This window comes from Arctopsyche grandis, chromosome 9 (genome assembly GCF_051622035.1).
Source record: "Arctopsyche grandis isolate Sample6627 chromosome 9, ASM5162203v2, whole genome shotgun sequence".
Taxonomy (NCBI): Eukaryota; Metazoa; Arthropoda; class Insecta; order Trichoptera; family Hydropsychidae; genus Arctopsyche; species Arctopsyche grandis.
Genome location: NC_135363.1, coordinates 10,442,131 through 10,466,603, shown reverse-complemented (window position 1 = coordinate 10,466,603; position 24,473 = coordinate 10,442,131). Strand labels below are relative to the sequence as shown.

The 24,473-nt window shown below is 30.6% G+C and overlaps 2 protein-coding genes and 3 non-coding genes across 7 annotated transcripts; 2 read left to right on the top strand and 3 right to left on the bottom strand.

Moving 5' to 3' along the window:
- The first annotated feature begins 435 nt into the window (after positions 1–435).
- On the top strand, positions 436–2,605 carry LOC143916743 (uncharacterized). The gene is made up of 6 exons (XM_077437978.1): positions 436–945; positions 1,225–1,342; positions 1,420–1,555; positions 1,630–1,693; positions 1,766–1,926; positions 2,155–2,605. Exons 1-6 carry the CDS (start codon positions 826–828, stop codon positions 2,351–2,353), a joined length of 798 nt encoding a protein of 265 aa, XP_077294104.1. The 5' UTR covers positions 436–825; the 3' UTR covers positions 2,354–2,605.
- Esyt2 (extended synaptotagmin-like protein 2) lies at positions 2,604–18,734 on the bottom strand. 3 transcript variants are annotated; one of them, XM_077437976.1, is made up of 24 exons: positions 18,625–18,734; positions 18,465–18,557; positions 16,405–16,602; positions 16,197–16,238; positions 14,829–14,969; positions 14,655–14,731; positions 14,509–14,575; positions 14,292–14,437; positions 13,504–13,624; positions 13,367–13,430; positions 13,178–13,284; positions 9,784–9,872; positions 7,304–7,352; positions 6,501–6,590; positions 6,332–6,418; positions 6,103–6,261; positions 5,869–6,021; positions 5,614–5,776; positions 5,446–5,523; positions 5,292–5,361; positions 3,964–4,056; positions 3,795–3,891; positions 3,568–3,711; positions 2,604–3,487 (listed from the first exon to the last, which is right to left on the bottom strand). In XM_077437976.1, exons 1-24 carry the CDS (start codon positions 18,625–18,627, stop codon positions 3,410–3,412), a joined length of 2,409 nt encoding a protein of 802 aa, XP_077294102.1. In that variant the 5' UTR covers positions 18,628–18,734; the 3' UTR covers positions 2,604–3,409. The 3 variants fall into 3 exon arrangements, with proteins under 3 accessions (XP_077294102.1, XP_077294101.1, XP_077294103.1); XM_077437975.1 differs by lacking the exon at positions 9,784–9,872 and adding an exon at positions 8,859–8,956; XM_077437977.1 differs by lacking the exon at positions 9,784–9,872 and adding an exon at positions 7,867–7,952 and having other exon boundaries at positions 18,625–18,712.
- A 1,853-nt stretch (positions 18,735–20,587) lies between these two features.
- On the top strand, positions 20,588–20,669 carry TRNAL-AAG (transfer RNA leucine (anticodon AAG)). Its single transcript has one exon. It is a non-coding gene; the product is annotated as a tRNA-Leu (tRNA).
- Positions 20,670–20,945: 276 nt separating this feature from the next.
- TRNAG-UCC (transfer RNA glycine (anticodon UCC)) lies at positions 20,946–21,017 on the bottom strand. The gene has a single exon. It is a non-coding gene; the product is annotated as a tRNA-Gly (tRNA).
- A 162-nt stretch (positions 21,018–21,179) lies between these two features.
- On the bottom strand, positions 21,180–21,261 carry TRNAS-UGA (transfer RNA serine (anticodon UGA)). Its single transcript has one exon. It is a non-coding gene; the product is annotated as a tRNA-Ser (tRNA).
- Positions 21,262–24,473: the final 3,212 nt, after the last annotated feature.

The window sequence follows — 24,473 nt, the reverse complement described above, 5'->3', positions numbered from 1 at the left end:
TACCATTCATATTCAACATTAAATCATATCATTCAAAGTCTCAACTCAACATGATTCCAAATCAAAATAAAGTGAACTCCTCAAAATAACATTCCTTATTGGTGCATATTAAAATAAAAGTCAATGCGTGTACTTTCAACATATTGAGAATCACAGAAAACATTTTGCATTGTAAGCCAACTAGGTGAACTATTTTGGTAGACACCGCATATTCAAATATTTGAGCGTGTTCATGCAGTGGACGTGTAAATTTTTTAGTGCAACACGTCCGATTCTTCTAAATAATTACGTTATTGAAATATTGAAATATTCGCACTATCGTAAGCGGAAATATTTTCTTGATAAATTACTCTACTTAGATTTACGAGCAGGTGCTATTTTTATATCAACACAGTCGTGCGTAAAAATGTTTTTATCAAAACTCTATTTTTATTCATTGTTGACTAGACTAAAGGTCTGTTCATACCTATCCAGCACGACCCGAATCCTGCAAGTACGGACAGTATTCTTTAGTACATTCTATATGGACGCGCATGAATGCGTAATGCGCATGCGCGAATGGAGTATGAATACGTCCATATAATGTACCAAAGAGTACTATCCGCACTTGCAGGACACCTGCAGGATACGGGTCGTGCTGAATAGGTATGAACAGACCTGAATTTGTGAAATACGCTAAATTAAACTACATTTTTTAAGCATTGCTTAAATTTTAACGTTCGGACAATTACATAAATAATTTCGTAATTTTATACTATATCATTTGAAAAAAAAAACAAACATTACGAAATTGTAAAAGCGGACGAAAACGAAGCCTCCTAGTACATGGCCATATATGTATTTATTTATAGACTTCCATTGTTGGAGGACGACGCGATGTCGAAGGGCGTAGCTGAAGATTTGCAAGATACGGTTTTGGCAATCCAGAGCCATCCGCACCTTAAAGTTTCGCAATTTAACATAATTTTGACAATTTCTTTTTTAATGGTTAAAGTTAGACTAACTTTTGGATGAATTTTTAAAAACTCTCATTCCCGCTTTTCGAAAACATGAATCAAATTTCAAGATATACATATATTCTTATATTGTTTTATATATTATTCTATTTTCATTTAATATTGTTATATGTGTATAATTTATAGATGAAATGAATACTGTTTTTTTTTTTTTCAAATCAATTTTTCCTTTTCTCGTAAACAGAATAAAAATGAATTTTATTTTCAGCGTGAAGCATTGCTTGCATTAAAAAATGCAAATGAAAATTTACGAACTAGAATTAAAACGGTAATAGAAGACTTGAGAAAAGCCAAAAATTTGAAAACAAGTTTAGAAATAGAAGCCGGTACACAAATGCCCTTTAACGTCAATAAAAATTAAATAAACTTTCTCAACGTCTCAAATGAATTAAACAAATTTCAGGTAGAGAAATAGCCAAAATGGAGGAAATTCAGAATAGAATAGCGTTCCAAAGAAAAATATTCGAAGCGTCTACAGCAGACGAAAACATTGTTATTGAGCTGATGATTGAAGAAAAAGCAAAAGCGTCGACTCGCATGTAATAAAATATATTAATTATTAATTGAATATACATATTACATGTATATTCAATTAATTTCATGATTGTTGCAGTGATCATCGTGATTCAATACTGAGCCAATTGGGTGAAACGTTCCGACTAGCCCCTAGTCTATATGTGTGTATAAAACTATTTCAATAATTTTACCATAAATTATTTTTTAACGAATCAATTGGTTTTTTTTTTCAGGCACCCGATAGATTGAAAACAAAAGTTCGTTCTTTGATCGGAAAAGCCAATGAAGTTCAAAGTGAACTTACCCAAATCGAAAACAATTTAGAATCGATAAAACAAACATTAATTCTACCAAACAAAGACAATGTTACCTTCACATCTGTAAACGACATCATGTAACACAACTTTTAAAATAGCATGACGTTTGAAATAGAATAGTATACAATATATGAGGTTTCAACGATTAATACACAATTATGTCACTTTAATAGAACTTGACTCTCCGAAACATCAACATAATATCAATATATTCCATTTCAAGTCATGCTTTATTTAATTTTTAATGTATGATGTAACTAACTATACTTAATAAACTTTTGCTTGAAATTCCTTTTTTCCAACAGAGAAAATTCAACTAACATTGACAGAATGATATCCCTATCTACTCGTAACGAAATTGACCTGAACGATAAGAAAACCTATCTAGTTGAAGAAATAAACAATGCAAAACTATTGCGAGATATTTTAACCAACGATGTGAAAATACTTAACAGGGAAGATATGCAACGTTTGAAATATAATAATCGATTAGTAAAAAAATAAAAAAATAATTAAACTACATATAATTTTTTATGATGCAGTTCCTTTTAATTATTTTTTCATCCCTTACTTTATTTATAAGAAAAATTGTTCAATTTAATTAATATGTAAATTAAATAAATGTATAAAACGTATATATGCAAGTACTATGCATCTTTTAAGTAAAAAATCGTAATATGTATGTATAATATTTAAGATGATGATTAATTAAAATTTAATTATATACAATACAGTCTAATAAAAACGCAAATTTTCAATAAAGATTTTTTTTAATACATTTTAGTGACACCACAACATATTAATAGTATTACATATATAGAAACTTAATATAAAAATCAAAATGCTTAACATTTTGCACAATGAAAACATTAACAGGCTTTTAAAGCACATTTGTAAAAAAATATGTATAAACATTTAAAAAAAGAAATAAATGTGTGTATAATTTGTCATGAAAAACAATTAAATAATCAAAATAAATATGACAAGTGCATTTTAATGTCGTTTGGACATCTTACTGTAATACATAAATATGTATGTATGTAAAATGTTTATATAAATATTTTGCTATAGGCACTTTTTTTTTACACAACACTTGTAACCCGTTTTTGCTTGAAAAGCTAAAAAAATTAATACTAAAAAAAGCATTTTATGTATGCCTATGTATTTGATAATACAATATGAAAACTAATATATTACGGTAACAAACTTATGACAACAATAAAAAAAGTACAAAAAGGTATACCATAAAATCACAATTCAAAAAATGTCAAGAATATCAACGTCATACATCAATAACAAAGTGATGAAGAAAGCAATTACTGAAGTGTTAGTGAATTAAACATCAAATGTATGCAATAATCTAAATGCAACAAGAAAGATATAAAATACACGTCAGATCCAACAATTTCAGCAAAGTTTGTAAAATAAAGGAATCATTCCCAAAATTGACATAAATACACATATACATATAATATAAATCTTTGCTGAGAATTATTAATAAATTCATAATGTACTTATATGAAGAGTTAACAATAATGGACGAGATACAACTTAAGCATCTCAATTTCTCTCTGGTCTAAGGTCCATCCACATGGTTTTCGGTTCCGTTAAGTACAATTCTCCAAGCTCAATTACCACCTAAAGTAAACATAAAACATTAAAAAAAAAACAACATTACCATTAAATTCAGAACAAAAAACAAATAGCAATAAACATACTTGGCCAATAACCGGGCTTCCCCCGGCGAAGAATCCTTTTTGGGAAGCAACCGTCACTTCGAGAGATTGGGAATTAAACTCACCCTGAGACATAATATATTCAAAAGTCTCATCGTATGTGGGGTTGCAATTATCCTTCACAACCTTGAATAGTCAATATTATACAAACAAATCAGTTCCGATTGCAAATTTTGGTAACAACATAAAACGCTAGAAATATAACTTACGACAGTCTTGCGTTTAGATTCCTTTGAACGACCCGGCAAAAGATACAGTTTGACATACGGATCGGGAATATTGGTTGGATCTTTAAGAGGTATGTTTCTAAAAATATAATAAACACTTTATTATACTGCAATACGAATTAGAACAGAAAAAAAAATTAAATAAACTAACGCTATCTTATGCACGATAACAACGAGCCGCTGTCTGTGAACGGCATATCTAAATGTCATTTGAATACGACCAAGACCAGCTTCACCTGCAGATCTGTAATGACATGATTATTGCATTTAAGATGATTTAATATGCATGTAAATATATTATACATTGAAGCAGCACAGTGATCTCTCTCGTTTGTAGAATATTTATTTACTTATTTAAATCGACACTATAATATTGAACTCAATCAAAAGTAAATATTCAAAAATGCAAATAAAAATAGCAATTTATTAATATTACTATAGAACGAGGTTTAATATATTTGTAATTCTATTGAAAACCTTACTTAATAATAATACCATTAATTAAAATTTTATTCTATATATAATACTAGTGTAGTACCCGATGAAATATCATCGCATGGGTGTTGGCCATAGGAGTAGAATGCATAGAATGGTCATTGTTAACAAAAGTATCATCTAAAAGCGAGCCATCTAAGAGAAAGACGGAAAGTCAGAAGAGAGACAAGAAAGAGAGAGAGACGAAGTTAAGCAAACAATGAACAAACTCTGCCGCGCAGAGTTTTTGTAGCAACATTTTTGGAGGCTGAGAGCGATTCTATGCATTCTACTTCTATGGTGTTGGCATATTAAGTTATTAAATACAATTAAATTAAAAGAAATGTGTCGGTCCTGTATTCGATCGAATTTTTTTCAAATACCTTTTAAATATACATATTTAATTTAATATTTATATTTAATTGTTAAACATGAAAAAAAAATTGTAAAAAATACCTACATATAAATAGAAAAATTAATTAAATTTTCAATAGATGGCGGTAAATGCTCAGAGACTTAGCGCCGTCTATTAGCCTAGAAAAAACATTGGTAGCAAACAGTATATATAGAAGTTTTTTTCTTTTTTTATTATATTCGTACGTTTTGTTGGCATTGGTTTAGCTGTGACGTATGTCGAATCGAAACGACTATTATAGTATGGCGAGCGTTATCTCAGATACACACAGAATACCGATATTAACCTATCTAATATATAATATCGAAAGAGACTTTGTATGTAAGGTTTATTGGGAACATCGAAAACAAATCAACGATTCTATGACGATGATATTGATATCGTTGAATATTATTTTTTTTCGATTCAAATAAATGATCGTTTACTATTAGATTAGCCATGTTTAAGCTGTTTATATTATAAATACCGAGCAAAGTTGGGTAAAACCACTAGTATGTATATGATAAACCCAAGTTTTAATTAGGATTGATTTTTTTAATTAAATAATGAGAAATCACTGTATATACTTTATATTAAAAATAACATATTACGAAGTAGTGCTTGGAGTGCGATGAAGCAATTTTGGTGATCCTCGCAACGAATCCAAAGCCGGACTTGAAACTGTTAAAAACAAAAATTATTGAATCATCAAAGTCAAGGACAGATAAGACATTATATCTCATGACTAATTTAAGAAAGACTAACATGCTTGAGGAACAATTGCCTCGGGCAATTTTTCTTCGATAGGCTCACCGGTAGAATCCTTAAGGAAGTTATCGGTAGCTGAAAATAAATATAGAAAATAAATATAATAAAAATAGTCACGTATTAAAAACAAATAAAATACACTTTAACATGCAAGTCGCAATTTACTGATTATATCAGATGTACGATCAGACTCTTCGCCGGGTATCTTCTTAGCTGGAGAATCTGATGCAATACTTGCTGGCGGATCTTGCTGAGCACTACCAACACTCAAAGTTTCAGAATTGGAATCGGCATTACTTTCAGACTCGGGTTCAGCTTCTTTCAAAATCTTTCGAAAAAACATATGCAAACAAATGAATATACATATATATTAATACAAATTACACACAGCGATGAATCGAATGTACGAATGAAACAAACCTTCAAACTCATCGAGAGGATAATTTTAGACTCGGGGCCAGCTCGTTGAAGAACGAATGGTTGACTTTCTATATAAAGATTTTCCTTAGACAACAATCCACTCAGATTATAATCTAGTGCACCGATCTGAGTGGCCGTTTTTTGATCCATAACCTAAAAATAAAACATATGAATCACACATCTTAAAGTATCATACATAAATGCTTATATGTATTATTGTATTATGAATTATACTTTGAAATGAATTGTATCATTTTCGGGATTTCCCACGAGGAAAGTATATCCGATTTCATACACGGGATCAGATGTACGCAACTGAACTGACGAATTTTCAGTTCTCTTTCCGACGTTGATCACAAGGTAAGGATCTGGTTTCGATTGAGTACGAGCATTCTGCAATTATAACTATCTACTTTAAACTGTCAATATAAAGTATGTAGAAATAAACAAAAACAATACTGACTGGAAGACTTTTACAAGAATCAATAAACATCGTCAATACTGCCGTGCTCATGCCACTTACGCATAGCAATTGAGTTTCTTGAATAGCCTAAAGGAAAAAATTAAGTTTACGTTATTAAAATTATGAATAAAAATCATTCGATACAAATTTAGAAGGTGGATAAAATTACCGCTTGAAGGTCAGCCGTGTTCGAGCTTAATTTGTACCAAGTGAGTCGCAAATGCACCATACCATGTTTAGCTTGTTCCAAAGTAAGCCACTGAAATATGGTAATGCATATAAATTAGCTTCAATTCGCGTCAATATGTTATAATTAGAGACACGTATTTTGGACATCTATTTTTGTAAATTTTAGCATTTTCATTTTGCATTTTAGCGTTTTAGGGCATCAATTTTAGCATATATTTTTATGAAGAGTTTAATTTTAAATAATAAAAATTTCGATGAATTTTAATAAAATTTATATACATACATATATTCAATTTAAAGACTACACAACAATTAAAAAATAATAGAAAAATTCAAAAATGTTTTGGAATTTAAATTACAATGAAAAAAACATGAATATAAAAATACATAGACAAAAAATATGAATATAAAAATATAATACCAATTAAAATTTATTAAAACTCAACATGGAGCATATTTCTACAGATTCTTTTTTTTTGAGATTCGTGCGACGAATCTCAAAAAAGCTTGCTTTCAACAGGAAAAATACCGTCTATGGTAAACTGCAAGCTCTGTTTTATCCCCTTTCTTTCTTCACATAATAAATGGGCAAAGGGATAGGAAGACCCTTCTATTAAAAATTTTCTATTAATTTTATAAATTTCATGCAAATTTGACTTTTGTTTGTTATTTTAGAATTTATTCGCATATTTTACGAATTTAGTATCTATTTCGAATTTTAGCATCAATAGCAAAATGCCCAAAATACGTGTCTCTAGTTATATTACATATGTATATGCTTACGGTATCAAGTTGCCCTTTCTTCACAACAGTGCTGATTTCTACTGAACACCTAATAATAGTAAAAATCAATTAAAAAAAACATACAAAAACACATATACTGTATTCTTCTCCTGTGCTGAATAAAATTTCACATAAAATATAATAAAATCCTAATGAATTCTTCAAAAAATCAAAAATATATATACAACAAAATCGAGATACCGATGCACAATTTACACAATAAAAAAAGTAAAATAAATACACTAAAGGAATTTTTTTTTCTTTACATAATAAACATAAATTAGATAAAACTAAAAAAAAAAGTATCGCAACATATTACATTGACAAATATTATCGATATATATGTAATAGAAGCAAATCATACACACAAGGCTAAACTATCCACTCACTAAAAATAAAAATCGCATACGAAATTTAAAGACGAGAAGAGAAATAGTGATAAAAACAATATGCAAGAGAAGATGTAAGAAGATGAAACAATTAATATATGTACGTAATTGGTAAATGTTGTAATATTCAAAGGAATTTATTATTATATAAGTTAAGTGTTAAGTTGAACAGACCTTCCCAGAGCGTCATCCACACCTGTCCTGTCCCAGTCGAAAAGCTTCATCCCGATTTTGGATGACGAACAAGCTTGCACGATCGCCTATCATACCCAGTAACAATACGAAAATTAATATGAAGACGGAAACTTCTCCACATTAAGATGAAAAAATGACAAAAAAAGAATATATCATCCACAACAGATGCATATGATAATAATCAGAACTTTTAAAATATATATTTAATAAATACCATTTAAAATCGATTTTTTTGTCTAACCTAATTATATACAATATTTATTCATCATCATTTATTTAGTAACTATAACTGTATATATTCATGAATTCAGTTCAATACTGTTTTGCCGATAGCGTTAACATTCATAAACATCGAAAGACAACACGGGACAAAATAACCGTTAACAAGATATATGAAATGTTTTGTAAATTTTCCACACTATATAAAGCCTTGCTAATCAAATCCACACTTCCTATTTACTGTACACAGATTAGACACGATTACCAATAAGTTCAGTTGAATTAAATAAAGCTTTATATACGTATTTTAATATTACACCACTAAAGATAAAACCATAAGATAAACAAGTAATCCAAAAACATTATCATATATAATATGTACAGCCAAAATCATGCCTGTTAATAACATTCATCGAAAATATAACATTTAACGTGTTACATAAAATCATGCGACATTACAAATATAATAAACATATATTTACATGCAATTTAATTATGTTTTCGGCCGGCAGTTTACATATGTTACTAACATATTCGTTATAAGGCATAAATATGAATAATAAAAAAAAATGTATTATCTACAAATGAGATTTGTAAATAATATAAAACACCCCAAAACTGTATTTAAAGCGTTAAATATTAGTGAATGTAACAAAACTTTTAAATAATGAGAGCCACTCTATATTTCATCTGAATTAGGGACAGTCGGCATTCAGAAAAACTACTGCGAGGCTCGCTATAAAAAGACAGACCTTCCCAGAAAATCATCGTTTTGGGCGCCCGGAAATCCTGGATCCCAATCCCACAACTCGGCAAACACGCATTGTCTTTTCCGAGAGCTTATTTGCGCCTGAATGCAACAAATTTTAAATTTTAATCCAATAACACTGCAATACTTCGCTTACAAATAATTCACTGTAAGACACAAGATGACATCATCGACATATATTGTAAAATATAAAAGAATATGAAAGAACGTCTCATTTAAAAATATCAAAATGTGTTTTGTAGAAACTATTCATTCATTTACATATTGTGAGTCAACACCAAGATTTACACAGCATATTCATACACTAGTCTTATTTTTAAGTTAAATTATATATATATAGCATATTGAAATAAGGTGCAATATTTGTATAGTGTGCCATTAGCCATGCTAGTAAAAAAAAAACTTGCAAATATACTTCGTTTAACACAAATATATAATTATATGTGTTGAGCGAATGTTTTCTGCAAGTGGATTGAGTAAGCTGAAGCCATTAAACCACAGATATTATAAATTAATATTCTCCATAACTTACTAAATTAGTCTTCGAGTGTACAAGTGTATACAGTACAGTACACCTTCCATGACCTCAATTATGTATTATATTATAATATATCAAACTACTTTTTTGCTTGTCAATATAATATGTGAATACGACTCGATATTTTGTAAGGAATATTTATATAATACAATTTCATATTTTTTGTCTAGAATCACGATTTAACCTACTATAAAACATATCTGCTACAACGTAACGGCTGATAACTATTATGAAGTGCAAGACGAATTGCATTATTGATCGTCTTAATGAGGTATGTAGCTCTAAGCGAAAAAGATTCCATAAAAAATATAATAATCAAATGAAAAATATGAACGATCTAAGACGAAACCATTTCCGTTCAATGACCCACCTGCCGAGACTTTCGTCAGTTTTGCTCATGTCGTCCTGATCGCAAAGTTGAAAATCTGCTCTCTGACCGGAAGCGCTGACGACGGTAGCCTATTTATCCAGTTGAATTTCAATAGCCACGAAAGTCACACCGTCAATTAGTTAGAGGATTAAACCAAAAAACAAACCAAAAAGAAAAAAAACAAAAATGACACAATCTGAATAAAGCCAATTATCGTCGATGATGTCTTAACATATCAAAAGAAGACTAAAATACGCTCTTGAACTAAAAAGAAATTTAAATTTTCAATCATATAGTATGTTTCAGGTAAAAATAATACAAATTTATTCACACCACATACGGAAAATGTGCATTTATCTCAAACGAACACAACGAGTACGTTAAAAAACGAGTGCTGTGAACATTGCATCAAATCCATTGCAATTTTATATACAAACGTACCCACGGTGAAAATTAAGCTTATGATACACGCAAAACTTGCAGCACACAAAAAAATCACTTCACCAACGTTTAAAATAAACAATACAAACACAATTCGTTCGTATGGAAAATTATCGTATAGGAAAGAAAACATACTATTGTGTAACATAATAAAACCACACGTACTGCTACATCTACAAGGTATAATGAAGAAGAAATAACAGCTACGTCAAAACCAACAGTATGTCAATATTTTTTGTAGATATACATACATACATGTAAAGCTGGAATGGGAAATATAGCATAGCAATACCTGCCGATATGATAATAATGAATAATCGAATTTTTTTAACAATATCGCAATGCTTTATATTATACGAGTATAATGAAACGTGTGTTAATAGTAACGATTCGAAAATTTTCCAACAATACTAATTATTTTTAATGACTTTGTTAAAAAAATTTACATTCTATGATAATTGAAAAATATATTTATAATAAAGCAATTGAAATTCTAATATGTTTCCACTAAAATTATACACATAGTAACTTAACTGAATAACAACGATTGGAAATGTTATCTCATTTGCTGGTATAATGTCAATTAATTTCCCTGAATCAAGATTACCTATTCATTACATGTGATACGTATATATGAATACGTAATATCTATATCTTACTCATCTCCACCTATTCAAATCTCTACAATACTAATAATCGTCCATTATTAGTAGTACAATGTACTAAAACCAGGGCTGTAGAGTCGCTTCAAAGTTTACCGACTCCAACTTTATCTTATGATTCGACTAAAAATTGACATGTAGCCCAATGTATTGAATTATTGGTAATAAAATAGGTATAAATAAAAAACAAATTCATAGTATATGTGTATGAATTTCCGGTTTCCGTGACGAGCCAGAATGTTAAATTACAGAAAACGCAAATATCGGAAGGCAAAGATCGAAAATCGAAAGGTCTTAAGCCGAAAGATCAAAAAAAAAGGGTGCATGGTAAACGGTACATACTCACTTAATTTGCGCGAGCAGGATACAACAGGAACAAGAGGAACAGGCTTTTCCTCCCGTATTAATGTGCGCGCGCAGAATATGGGAGGCTGTTCCTCTTGTTCCTGTTGTACCCTGCTCGCGCAAATTAAGTGAGTATGTACCGTTTACCATGCACCCTTTTTTTTGATCTTTCGACTTAAGATCTTTCGATTTTCGATCTTTGCCTTCCGATATTTGTGTTTTCTGTAATTTAACATTCTGGCTCGTCACGTAGACCCATGAATTTCACACATAAATAAATTAATTTAATAAAAAAATGAGTAGAGAAATAAAAATTTTAAAAATCGATTTAAAAAAGTATAAGACGGAGGAAACAATCAATTTTGACTACAACTCAACTTTTTTTATTTAATTTTATATATTAAAATTGACGATTTTTATATACTAATTATTAAATTTTAATTTTTTAATGGATTTACTTCAATAAAATTGGAGACTAAATAATTGACACATACCGTAATACTATTAATTTAAGAAAAAAAAAATGCATCGGAGTTGGTCCATTTTTTTACGACCCAAACTCCAACTCTACTTGAAGTGCTACAACTCTATGACTCCGAATCCACAGCCCCGACTAGAATAGTATTCTGGCATCTATTGTCGTTATTAAAGATATCATTCAATCCAATAATAAAATTTCATTTCATGAAAAAACTATCCTTACAGTACATACGTACATATTCAACGCTTTATCAAAGATGTTGGAATGAATAAAAAGTCCAACAAGAAGCAAATCCCGACTCATTTTAATATACCAAAAACGCACCAATTATACACACATATAATTTACTAACAAAATTCAATTAGTAAAAATTCTTTCTTCAGTTTTGGCAAACTTGACCGATTAATATCAACAATACACATTAACCATTAAATAATTCCCAATGTTAAAATAACACACGCCCATAATAAGAATAGTAATAAGACAACGACAATTCAATTAATTATCATATAACTTCCATACTTTTGCTCTAGTTTGGGGTTAATTTTCCAAACGAACAAATATTATGCTTATTAATAAAAAAAAATACCAACACAGAATTCAACAAGCAATACAAACACACAACACACACACATATTATATATAAGAGTTTGCTGCAATGTGATTCATACGCACAAACATGTGTGTCATCAATGGTAGCAGATGATAATTGATGATGTTGTAACAATGCAGTGACAAATCAGCTCATAGACATTCTTACACGTATGTATTCTCAAGTTCGTTTTAAATATTTAATTGAAAGCGTTGTGGAATTATTATTAAATAAGTAAGCCCGACGATTGTTATTGAATATTTCGAAATGAACAGAGCGATATGAGTATATTTGTATATAAAATCATTAAACGTTTAAATGGGAAAATCGGACTGTTCATACTGAAGCAAATATGCCATGATCTATATATGTACATACATTCATGCCACATATCAAAAGACTCTCAGACTAAAAGCCATTCATAAAAATGTCATATGTATGTACAATATCACCTGTAGATATAAATTAACCAGTTTCGTATTGTAAATTTCAATAAAATTCATATATGTATGTAATTTGAATAGAAAAAAAACAAAAAAACTACAGTTGAAACTTGATGAAATGGATATAATGAAAATGTGCAAATTGAGAGCATTCCACGTGCATGTGATCATACTTAATGAAATCCAAAAACGGTATCTTCGTACAGTCTACAGGTGCATTCTGTCGGCGACCTGTATAAAAAATGCTGAAGCAATATTTCCTCATGGAAAACATTGAAGATAACGTGTCTATAATTATAAGTGAACTCATGTAACTAAATACTACATAGGGATCTAAACTCAAAAACATGCACAGATTACAGTTAACGCTGCAGATTCAATATCCGATAGATAAATTAATCAATATAATGCACACTTTTCCGATGCTTACCTCACACCAGTAATCCCACTTGGGATTGACGGTGTTATCAATCGTTTTTGTTCGGAATTGTTGAGCGCCTACTGTTATCAAAGTATAAGGATCAGACTTTCCTTTACCTAAAATTATAAAACGAAACATATTGGACAAAATCTTTCACAATACAAATCAACAACGAGCATTTCAATTATTAAAATTTACCTAACATTCCAATATCTTTCTTCATCAGATTTTTAGCCTCAACTACATGAATTCGAAGAACTCCCTAGAAAAATACACATCATATAATATAACATATAATAAGTATAAACTAAAAATAGTAAATTTTCATTAAATACTTCTGGTTCAGGCATTTTCAGATCATGCGATGGAACTTCATCGCTCAATTTAATCGGCAATTTATTAGGCAAAACCATCATATTTGCAACTTGCTCTACGATGGCTCGTCTCAAAACATCACTGCAATATAAAATGGAGAAAAATACATTGTATATTAAAAAAAATGTTTATGCATTAAAAATTTGCATTATTTCCGGTACATTAAACAATCTCGTATTGTGCATCGAATAAAATATTTTGGCACTATAAAGTGGCCATTAAAAAATATGAAACGATCATTCGAAAAAATAGATTTTAGCATTAGAATAGATCCAAAAAAGTGGCAATGTTGCAGTCTTCCAATATTGACAATTGTCAACTGTCAAAAGTGTTTACTTTAGTTTCTCACTAGTGAAATGTAATCTCAAATAAATAAAACCAACCCTAACTTAACCTAACCTAACCAAAACACAAATAAATAAAACCTAACCGAACGTTGGCTCGTATTTTGGTATTCGCGACATTGCCGATACAGTTAATCTGTCATTTTAATGCACATTACACCCACTTTTTAAGTAGCAAATATTTTTTTCAATGATCAAAGCAAGCTTTCTAATGCAATCTGTATCCGTCATTTAGAAATGCACACAATTTTTTTGTAATGTACAGAAACTTTTTTTAATGTACAAAAAATTTTTTAAATGCACATTTATTTTATAAAATGGACCTTTAAATTGTTACCATATAAAATATTCATTCACACATTTAAATTTTCAATTTCTTACATATTTCGCAATCTAATCTTTACCTGAAACCGGGCATGTCTAATATATCAACTGCACCGACAAGATTGAAATCTATAGTCGGATTGTTAAGGAAGAACACTTGCAAGCCACCAACCAGCGGCATTGAAGTAATAAGCGGTTTCATCACGACGCGAAGCATACCATGAATCTGAAAAATGGAAACCCTTGAATTCTGAAACACAACATGAACTACTTTACCAAATTGTATTGTCAGCTCACTTGGAAGTCTTTAATGCCTCCCCGAATACCTTTAAGCAAGAACGTAATATCACAATCACCGGCATAGCTGAAAACATTATTTAATTACAACACATCCGGCATATTGCACGTGCTATCTTTATGAAACAATACCAATGTGTACTAACAATAAATCAATATCCATGATGATTTCATTGCGCGATAAATTCTTGTCGTAAACCTTTACTCCTCCAATTCTAGGTGGCTGAAACGCAAAGGGTTCAAATAAACATTGTACAACTTTATTATTAAGTATCTATAAAAATTAAGCCCGTGCGATAAGATTAGATAAAGGCACTCACTATACTTCCGAGAATCACACGTTCAAATTTAAATCCATAAAGTTTATAGTTTGCTAGACTTTCAGCTACGTTTGGCTCGATAGAGTCCTTGATAATAGCACGAGCGTATTTGTTCACGTTGGGCCACACTTGAATCAATATCTAAAATTAAAAAGATTAAAAAAAAAAACAATAAAAAAAATTCGGATATGACCAACCCATGACTTTATCTATGTATTTGAGGAATATAAGGTCACAAAATAAAATTCGATAATTAAACATACATACACGTTCACACATACCGGCTATGAGAGCATTTTCGATACAAATTGAGCAAAAATGTAGGGAAATTTACACAAGACAAAAGTTCTACTTCCAATTGTCAGATTTTGTTAAAAATTATTTTGTTACTTAAAATAACTATAAATATTATACAAATTAAATAAAAATAATTTAAAAGGTCAAAATAAAATAATGAAATATTGTTTTAAAAAAAATATTACTTCCGATTTACGAATTCTGACCAAAACCTTATCAGCTTTAAGTAAGTGCATAAAAAGTAAAAATGTAGATTTTCAGCTTAATACGTTCAGGGGTGTGGACAGAATCGTGGTCACAACATTTTTGACTTTTCTTAGAGGAAAAAATCCCACTTCCAGTTTATTAAATTTAGTGATTTTTATTTTTATTTTCATCACATTGATACAAGAATTATGCTTGAATTTTTTCGTGAAGAGCACACATGTTTAAGTGGTCGAAAAAAATAGTGGAAGAAAAATCAAACACGAGTAAACTGCCACTTCCAGTTGACGGATGCTTATCAAATTTTATACATAACTTCGTATTAAGCTTTAACTTCTAGATATGAAAATTCAATTCAATAAACCCAAATGTTTCCGAGAAAAACATAAAAAACCTCGATTCTCTAGAGTAAAAGTACTACTTCCGGTTCAGGCAAAAATATTCAAAAAATATTAGGGTATAAAATTTATATATTTTATATTACATGTAAAAAAATTTCAGTCTGATTCGGTTAGCGGTTTAGGTGATAATTGAATTCAAAAACTTAAAAAAAAAAAGATGACACCTATAAGGGGAGGTACCATTTACGGACAACTTAAAAATTTGAAAAAAATTTACGTCGTATCGATAAGAATTTCAGTAACCGATACTAAGTTTCAGTTCGATAGGACTAACGGTGTTCAAAAAATCTCCAAAATACAGACACACACACATTTTTTCTAGATCATGTAAACGTGATCAGTGATCGATTCCGAGTTCGAATTAGTCAAAATCTAGAATTCGAATTTTTGCAAAACTTCATCTATTGTTACTACGTACATACATAGATAAAGTAAATATTCAAATAAAATAAATAATAGTAATCACCCGATTGAGCCATTCAGCGCGTTCAATATCAGGGAAGAATACCTGCAAAAAAATACAACGAAAAAAATCAACAAACATGTCATTGAACTATCACGTGTCCTGTACGTATCGTGCGTGACCTATTAGCATAATGAATCAATAAAATATTGCATCAACAGTTGCTCAAGTGTTGAAGAAACTGTGTCATAGATGAAAGAAAGGAACATACCCATGCAGGTAGCTCGTTGACTCGTGCCAAAACGAGATCCTTATCCGAAGTCATGGCAGAAACCTTCGCCCAAGTTCTCCGGATGTCGCTTTCTTTTCGCCATTGATCCCTCAGCACGGACAACACAATGGGACAGATGAACCATGCCATCGACCAGTTCATGTAACCGGCGAAATAAACGGCCCCGACCACGCATACCTATTCACAAACAAACAAATCATATGTTTGACTTAATGAGTAGATTTTCTCAGTATAGCATATCATTACAGTACGTCAGTCAATGCTCCAAGACAATAGTAATCATCTTATTTGTGTTGCGACTCAAAAATTACACGTTTATTAGTTTTACTACAAACGCATGAAACATCCTCAATTACATGCACAAATGTAGCCAAAGGAAGTTGATAAAACGGCGTATCTATACTGTAATAAAACCGCGCATTAGTCATTTCAGTTATAATATTACATAAAATGATTTATAACCATGTGGTTCACTTCAACTGAACTAGTATAATGATAAGAATAGAACGTTTTTGCGCCAATGAAAATACAAGAAGGAACCGTTCCAACTACATATAACTGAATATTTCAGTTTTTCAGCTGAACTCTTGATTTATGACTGAACTTTGCAAAGACACAACAGCCGTAGTATTTTATTTTCATTTTAAATGGTAAGCCAAATCTTTGGAATGTTTCGATTGAAATAAAAAATGAATTTTCCGTAAAATAAGTAAGTTTTTTCTTTTGGAAAATAGATCAAAACAATTACCATTATCATAATATAACGTTCGTTTTTATTACGACAAACAATTGATATTCTTAATGTAATATTTATGACTAGTACAGATTCTGATATATATATATATATATTTTTTTTTAATAAATTAAGATACATGTAATATTTAATTGTGTCATAGCTTATATAACTCTAGAACAGTAGTTTGCAACCGTTTTTTTTTTTACATTTGCGGACCAATTATTTATATGCATATACATATGTAGTTTATATTATGAGTATTTTTAGTTGAGTCAGTAGTAAAAAAAAAAAATTGTAAAAGTAGAAACATTATTTTCATTTACAAAACCACTCTTTTTGAAAACTAAGAAATTTTGTTATCTAAAAAAATTGGGCTAGCGTAGTGAAAAAAAGTTTCGTCTTGAAGATCAATAATTTATTTGTGAACTGAAAATGTATATAATATTTTTATATCTGAAAGGTTGTAATATAAATTTTATACGAGAAACTAAGTGTTATAAATGTCCAACCACGTAGAATATTTTCACTATAAGATAGCTGTCATCACGCTGATCTAACAGTCGATTCTAATGATTTCGTTAATGATTAAATTCGTCCGTAAGCGTTTGCTTACTTTAACAAGAGCTAACCCCCGTATGTTTGGTAGTATTTATGTAAAAGCGATCGGAAGAGTGGAAGTGCCTTAAAATCAGCTCATACATTTCAAGCTGTGAACACATGTATAGTGAAACTAATAAAAAGCTTGTAAAAATCGTAATTTTATTTAAAATCTTATAATAATCTGTTCTTTGGGCGTAGATATTTTCAAGAACTGAAAGTCGTCAAGGATAAAATGATTTAGAACAAAAATTATGAAAATTTCCCACAAGTAAAAATAAAATCTTAGAAGTAACGAAGGCTCAATGAACATAGATATGCAATATTGATCATATATTCACATATATAAAATATGTGGTTTTTCATCCTTATGACTGTACTCTCCATAAATGGAAGTAGTGCCAAAAAAAAATTTCGACACCCCTAATCTAGAACACTATTACTAACGGAAAAATAATACACTTAATAGCCTCATACGAAATTCAGCGGCATGTGTTTGCGCAACTGTTGCACCTGCCCAATTAGTCCTGAGGTCAAAGATATATTTTAGATCGCAGTAAGAAGTCGGAACATCCTGATTCGCAATAAAATCACGAGTCGGTGTTCTTTCAATAAAAGTTGTTTAGTCTAAGGCGAGGCCGAACGCATAAGCGCTAATAAAAAGTGAAGAGGGTCAAGGTCGCGTTGGTTGAGGGACGAGGATTACCTTCTTGGTGAAAGCAATCACCAGAGGAATCATGCTGGAGTCCACCCTCTGCGTCGCGGATTTGCTCGGCGCCACCATATCGCCAGCTTCAGCCTGAAACAGGACTAAACATAAATAACAAAGGCGAGAGCGAGTGCCGAGAGGACGGATCCGGACGAACCATCTTGAGAGGACGACCGCCTGCGCCACACAGAGCCGGCCGCCCCACCCCACCGCTATTTATAGTCCCCGCCTTACCTCACGGCTATTCCGGCGATCGCTGATGTCACTGCCTGACAGTTGGCTCTCGGTCGCAACTCTCTCTTCCACGGCCATTCACCGATCCATCAACACTGCAGTCAGTTTTTTTTTCAAACAGAGAGATTGTAGACAGTGACTAATCCAGACAACGATTTTTGCACGCACAGATTATTCCACACATATATTACTCCAGACATAGATATGTATTTCCAAACGAGAAAATTTTTTTTTTCAAACTTAACATTTGAATTATTGAATTTTACTTGTTCTATATAATTATTTTGAATTACGGTATCATATTTTGTATTTGCTTTCATTTTTTTTTAATCATTTGTAAGGGCCGGGCCGCACCGTGTAACTTTGTCGGCCGACTAGTTGCGCGACACGAAAAAATGTATGGAAATGTGTGCGACAAACAATTGTGTAGCATGGGTAAATGGACTACTAGTCATATGTAAACCAGTCACAGGACAACCGGTCGCTCTAGATCGGTCACACGTGATCACCCGTCACATTAAAACTGGTCACACCCTAAAATCGGTCAATCAGTTTTCTCGTGACCGATTTTAGGGTGTGACGGGTGATCACGTGTGACCGATCTAGAGCGACCGGTTGTCCTGTGACCGGTTCACATTTGACTAGTAATCACCGAACCGTAGCATGTCCCATCTACCTGCATGCATTGGTCTGGTCGCCCTCAACCAAGTCGCTCGCAAGTCGTACGGTGCGGCCCGGCCCTAAAACGATGTTACCATTTGTGCAACTTCTCATTATTACAAAACAATCAAATCGAAAAAAATGTTAAAGAGTGCGATAAACTAATACTAAAAGCTTCATGGTGATCTCTATTAAATTCTTTTGACGGGTTTGAAATAAATAATTGAAAGAATATATATATTATATATACCATACAATTCATTTATATAGTATTATAATTATGAAAAAAATTGATCGCTTGCGTCATGATTCTGAAAGTCCGATTTTTTTAAAGTAATTATGTGTTTTTACTCTAATATATTAATTAATAATTCAACATCCCGGAATAAAAATCAATTTAGAATTAACTTTATTTTTTAATAATGATTTATTTTTTCAAAAATCGATCTATGATCGGAAAAATCTATGTGCGGAATAATCTGTTAGGAAAAAGCAGTGCTACTCACTAGTCATTACGTCCTCTATTCTGATCTGGCAGCCCCTCAACACATCCACGCAAAATATTTTCCTACAATATTAATAAAAAATAATGGGCTGTTTTATTTTTTTTATTCTAGTCAAATTAAGTTAGAGGAGCTTAACCTATGTTTAAATAAATATAATAAAGTAAAAAGTTTTTCAGGGAAACTCAAACTGAAACCATAAATACATTTATGAAAATATGATATTTGACGTTCCAGAGCAGTTTAATATTTTTTATAAAAAATCAATATTTCAGAAATGAAGAAAATGATACGAAATATGTAATATTTTATATGTACATCTCAACCTACTATTTTATATGTTCAATTTTTTTTATTTAATGAATACTACCGATTTACAATAATCAATTTATTTTCTGAAACATTGTGTTCATTGTTCATACAATATGTAATTCAGCAACATTTCTAAGGTTCTTATTAATACATTAGTATGTATTATTTGCATTAATACACACTAATGTACATATATATCTCAATTTTAGGTATAGATTTACGTTTCGAATAATTATGCGAATTTTATATAGTTTATAGAAAGATATGTTTCAATTGAAGAAAACGCGTGGAAATTCGTATTATTTTAATGAATTGTGTTTATATAATTTCTCCCTTTCCATTATAACTACAAAATAAACAAACTTTGTTTCTCTTAGCTTAGACATGAAAATTAGGCCAACCCGCTCTCACGGTAGCGTGGCCGAGCGGTCTAAGGCGCTGGTTTAAGGCACCAGTCTCTTCGGAGGCGTGGGTTCGAATCCCACCGCTGCCACTACTTTTTTGTCATTTATTTTATGCCTATATTATTTATATCATTATTCATAAATAATATTAAATTATTAAATAATATTTTGACAAAAAATTATTGCAAAAACTTTAATTTATATAAATTTAAAAAATATTTAATTCATTATTAAAATTTTAGTTCGATAGTTCAATTACTTACTACTTCGATTTTAGAATATAAATAATTTTAATACTGATGGGCAAAATATGAATTATTCATTAATTAAAAAAAATATATTCCAAAATGAGAAACAAAAAGGAGTGCGATGGCCGGGAATCGAACCCGGATCAACTGCTTGGAAGGCAACTATGCTGACCATTACACCACCATCGCCCCGAGGTGGTGCGCTTTCAATTTCCTACAAATACAAAAGTTGTTATATTAACCCAAAAATATATATGTATAAACACTGATTTATCCCATTTAAAAATCACGCAGATCCTATAACAATCCTCAATAGCAAAGGATGTCATCAAATCCCAAATGAAAAAAAATCGCTGAGGACAGGATTCGAACCTGCGCGGGTAGAACCCATTGGATTTCAAGTCCAACTCCTTAACCACTCGGACACCTCAGCCACGATAGCTGGCTTCCAAATTAGTAGCCTAGTGAAAATGCTACAACACATACACGTATAGTATGCATACGTATGCATGGCTGTTCATATGGAAATGAAGGGCTACGTATCAAAACATTACTAGAATTGTACAAATGCTGAATATTCGAATTATCCATAAGGTGTCATAGAACCAAAAAACATCCACTCCACCCACTGACTGATCTACAAATGCATAATTTCCTACATTTTAATATTCTTTATTTTAATTCGAATATGTTCACACATATACTGCATTTGTACAATTAGAAATACCGATATTCTATATTTTGGCCACGTATCTATTTATACATACGTATATACGCATTCGCTAAGTAGAACATTATTTTCAATTAAAACTGTTTATTCTATTAAAATTTTTAAAATTTGATAGTTCTAAAAAAATACTCAAATTGAAATTTAATGCGTAACATTACCGACATATTTTATAAATCAAGTCCGAAGTTCAAACAACTGATTTGCATCAATCATTTTATCTAATGACATGATAATATTGCTACATCGAGCAATATTGGTAGCCTGACGATTCATAAGAATCGTCATTTTCCATTTATATTTGTATTGAAAATTGTAATAAATTTGTTATTACATATTTTGTGTTTAAAATCAATTACATTAGTAATTTTTAAATCAGGTTGGGTTTTATAAAAAAATTATTACATACTACATTAATCATCAAGGGCTATAAAAATACTACATAGGTCATGAAATCTACATACATAGTTGTCAAAATGCTTAAATCATGAACTATTTTATAGTTATCAATGAAATCATAAAATAAATCCATTATTTTACCTAACCTTCAATGTTTTATTTCATTCAATTATTATTAATTATTTAAATAAATATCAATTCTGCTCCAAAATCTCTTGTTGCTTGAAGTAACCATACGTACTAATTTAATATTAAGTTAGTACAATCAGTGGCGGATTATCGAACAGCAAAATTGGCGCATATCTGTGGCCTCTAAATTTAAGGGGCATCCAAATCGTTCTGAGAAAAATTATAATTCGGAAATTCCTATGCATTTTTCCATAAAATATTGGAGTTTGCTCTCGCCGTCGTCGATTGTTTGGCCTTTCTAGTAAAATTTCACTGCTACAAAAGAATTCACTAATTAATTACATTCAAAATGGCAGAATATCGGAACAACTTGAAAAACAGTCTTCTGGAAGAACTGAAGAACAGCTCCCTAAAAGGAACGAAGACGAAACTCTTGAAAGGACCGAAAAGCAGCCCTGTAGAAGAACTGAAGAGCAGCTCCCTGAAAGGAATGAATATCAACCTCGTGAAAGGGCCGAAAAACAGCCCTGTACAAGAACTGATGAGCAGCTCTCTGAGAGGAACGAAGACCAACCACTGGAAAGGATCGAAAAGCAGCCCTGTAGAAGAACTGATGAAGACCCCTTTGGAAAAATTAATGAGCAGCATCCTACAACGTATGAAGAACAGACTCCTGATAGTACTGAAGAACAGTTTTCTGAAAAAGAAAATGAGGAAGAAAGTAAAGGTGAAAATGATACTGTAATGGCTTCCAATGATTATCCTATGGATTTAGCATTGTGGCCAGAGCATATATCTGAAAAAAATATTCTTTTTTTTTAATAAATAAACCATGCCATACTGGAGACGTAAAAAAAATAAAAGTGGAGTATACATATAGAAACCGAACATATTATAGAAATATATATGAATTAAATTTTAATTGTGTAAAAGCAAATGGTAACAAAGAACTCCGACACAGGTTGATATTTTCAGAAAAAAGGAAATCCATTTATTGTTATGTATGTATGTAAACTATTTTCACAAGCTAAAACTAAATTGTTAACAGGATTTAACGATTGTAAAAACATAACACGTAGTTTAAAAGAACGCAAATCTTCGCCAGCTCATTTTAAATCGATGTTAACTTTCCAAAAACGGTTATCAATTCATGGGCGTATATGTAGATACAAACTTAGAAAAACAAATAAATTCAAAACGGAGATATTGGCGATCTGTTTTTTGTCTCTGTTCGTTTTGATCTGTTTTTGACCAAATGTTTTTTTTCATCATCGACTTGATAATATTTTGAATAACCAATATTTAAAAACAATAAATAGTGCGCGATGGGCGTCTAGATAAGAGACTGTTTTTTCTTTAAAATCAAAATATTAAAGAAGCTCTTATTAAAATCAGTACGTCCGTATTTGAAAAACCTATGGGAAAACTGGAGGCAAAAAAAATGGCAGTTTATTTCGATTAATATGAGACTGCATTACTAACTACATACTTTGTGAGATAAATTTGTATAACGCATCAATGCTACAAATAAATCATTACAAAATATGCAGCACAATTTGTTGTTAGGAACAAGATTGATAAAATACCTTTCAGAATTTATTCAAAATACGAGAAATTAATTCAGTGAAATTGAAAAAGATGCTAACATTCTTACTGAAAATCATAAATATAAAGACACTAGACGTAAAAAATGAAAATTGCAATTTGGAGAGATATGCGGTCAAGTTCATTTTTAGTCAAAAAGAAAACTTTTCAATAAATATTCATAACATTATCTGCAATGCATTAATTTCAGAAGTATCGAGGAGAAGCTCAATTTATGATAGTTTACTTAAAGATTTTCAATTATTTTTTTAATTTTGAAATAAGTCAAATGTGTTATAAGAATAATTTAAGAATAATAACGAACGTGTTGAAAGAATAATTTCAAAATATAACAATGATATTGACACATATCAAAAGCGAAAATATTACAAATCCTGTCGATAATTATAAATTATTAATTGGAGGTTTAAAAACAAATTATTAATTGTTTCAACGTTTCCAAATGTTGAAACAATTTTAAGAATATTTCTAACGCTTCCTATAAGCAATTCAAGTGGCGAACGTTCGTTTTCAGTTTTAAAATGAGTTAAAAATAGTTTAAGGAATTCGTTAAATCAAAATAACTTATCGATGATGTTTATTGAAAGTGATGTGGTGCATTTATTAGATTGTGATAACATAATATGTAGATAAATTTGCGGCATCAAAAGCTCGAAAAGTATCAATTTAAAATGTTTCCTATTTTTCTTGATTGTTTGTATAAGTTTGTAAATAGATGTTTGTTTATACAATTGAGTACTGGAATCAATAGTCAGATGTTTTTTTCTATGGATTGTGATTTTTAT

Excerpts from the sequence above, each read along its gene's own strand:
- LOC143916743 (XM_077437978.1), top strand. The coding sequence starts at position 826 with ATGGCCATATATGTATTTATTTATAGACTTCCATTGTTGGAGGACGAC. Across the intron at positions 1,343-1,419 it reads AAGTTTAGAAATAGAAGCCG|GTAGAGAAATAGCCAAAATG; the intron begins GTACACAAATGC and ends AACAAATTTCAG. Across the intron at positions 1,556-1,629 it reads GCAAAAGCGTCGACTCGCAT|TGATCATCGTGATTCAATAC; the intron begins GTAATAAAATAT and ends TGATTGTTGCAG.
- Esyt2 (XM_077437975.1), bottom strand. Across the intron at positions 7,353-8,858 it reads AACGATGATTTTCTGGGAAG|GTGTTCAGTAGAAATCAGCA; the intron begins GTCTGTCTTTTT and ends TACTATTATTAG. Across the intron at positions 5,524-5,613 it reads TCGTACATCTGATATAATCA|CTACCGATAACTTCCTTAAG; the intron begins GTAAATTGCGAC and ends ATTTATTTTCAG.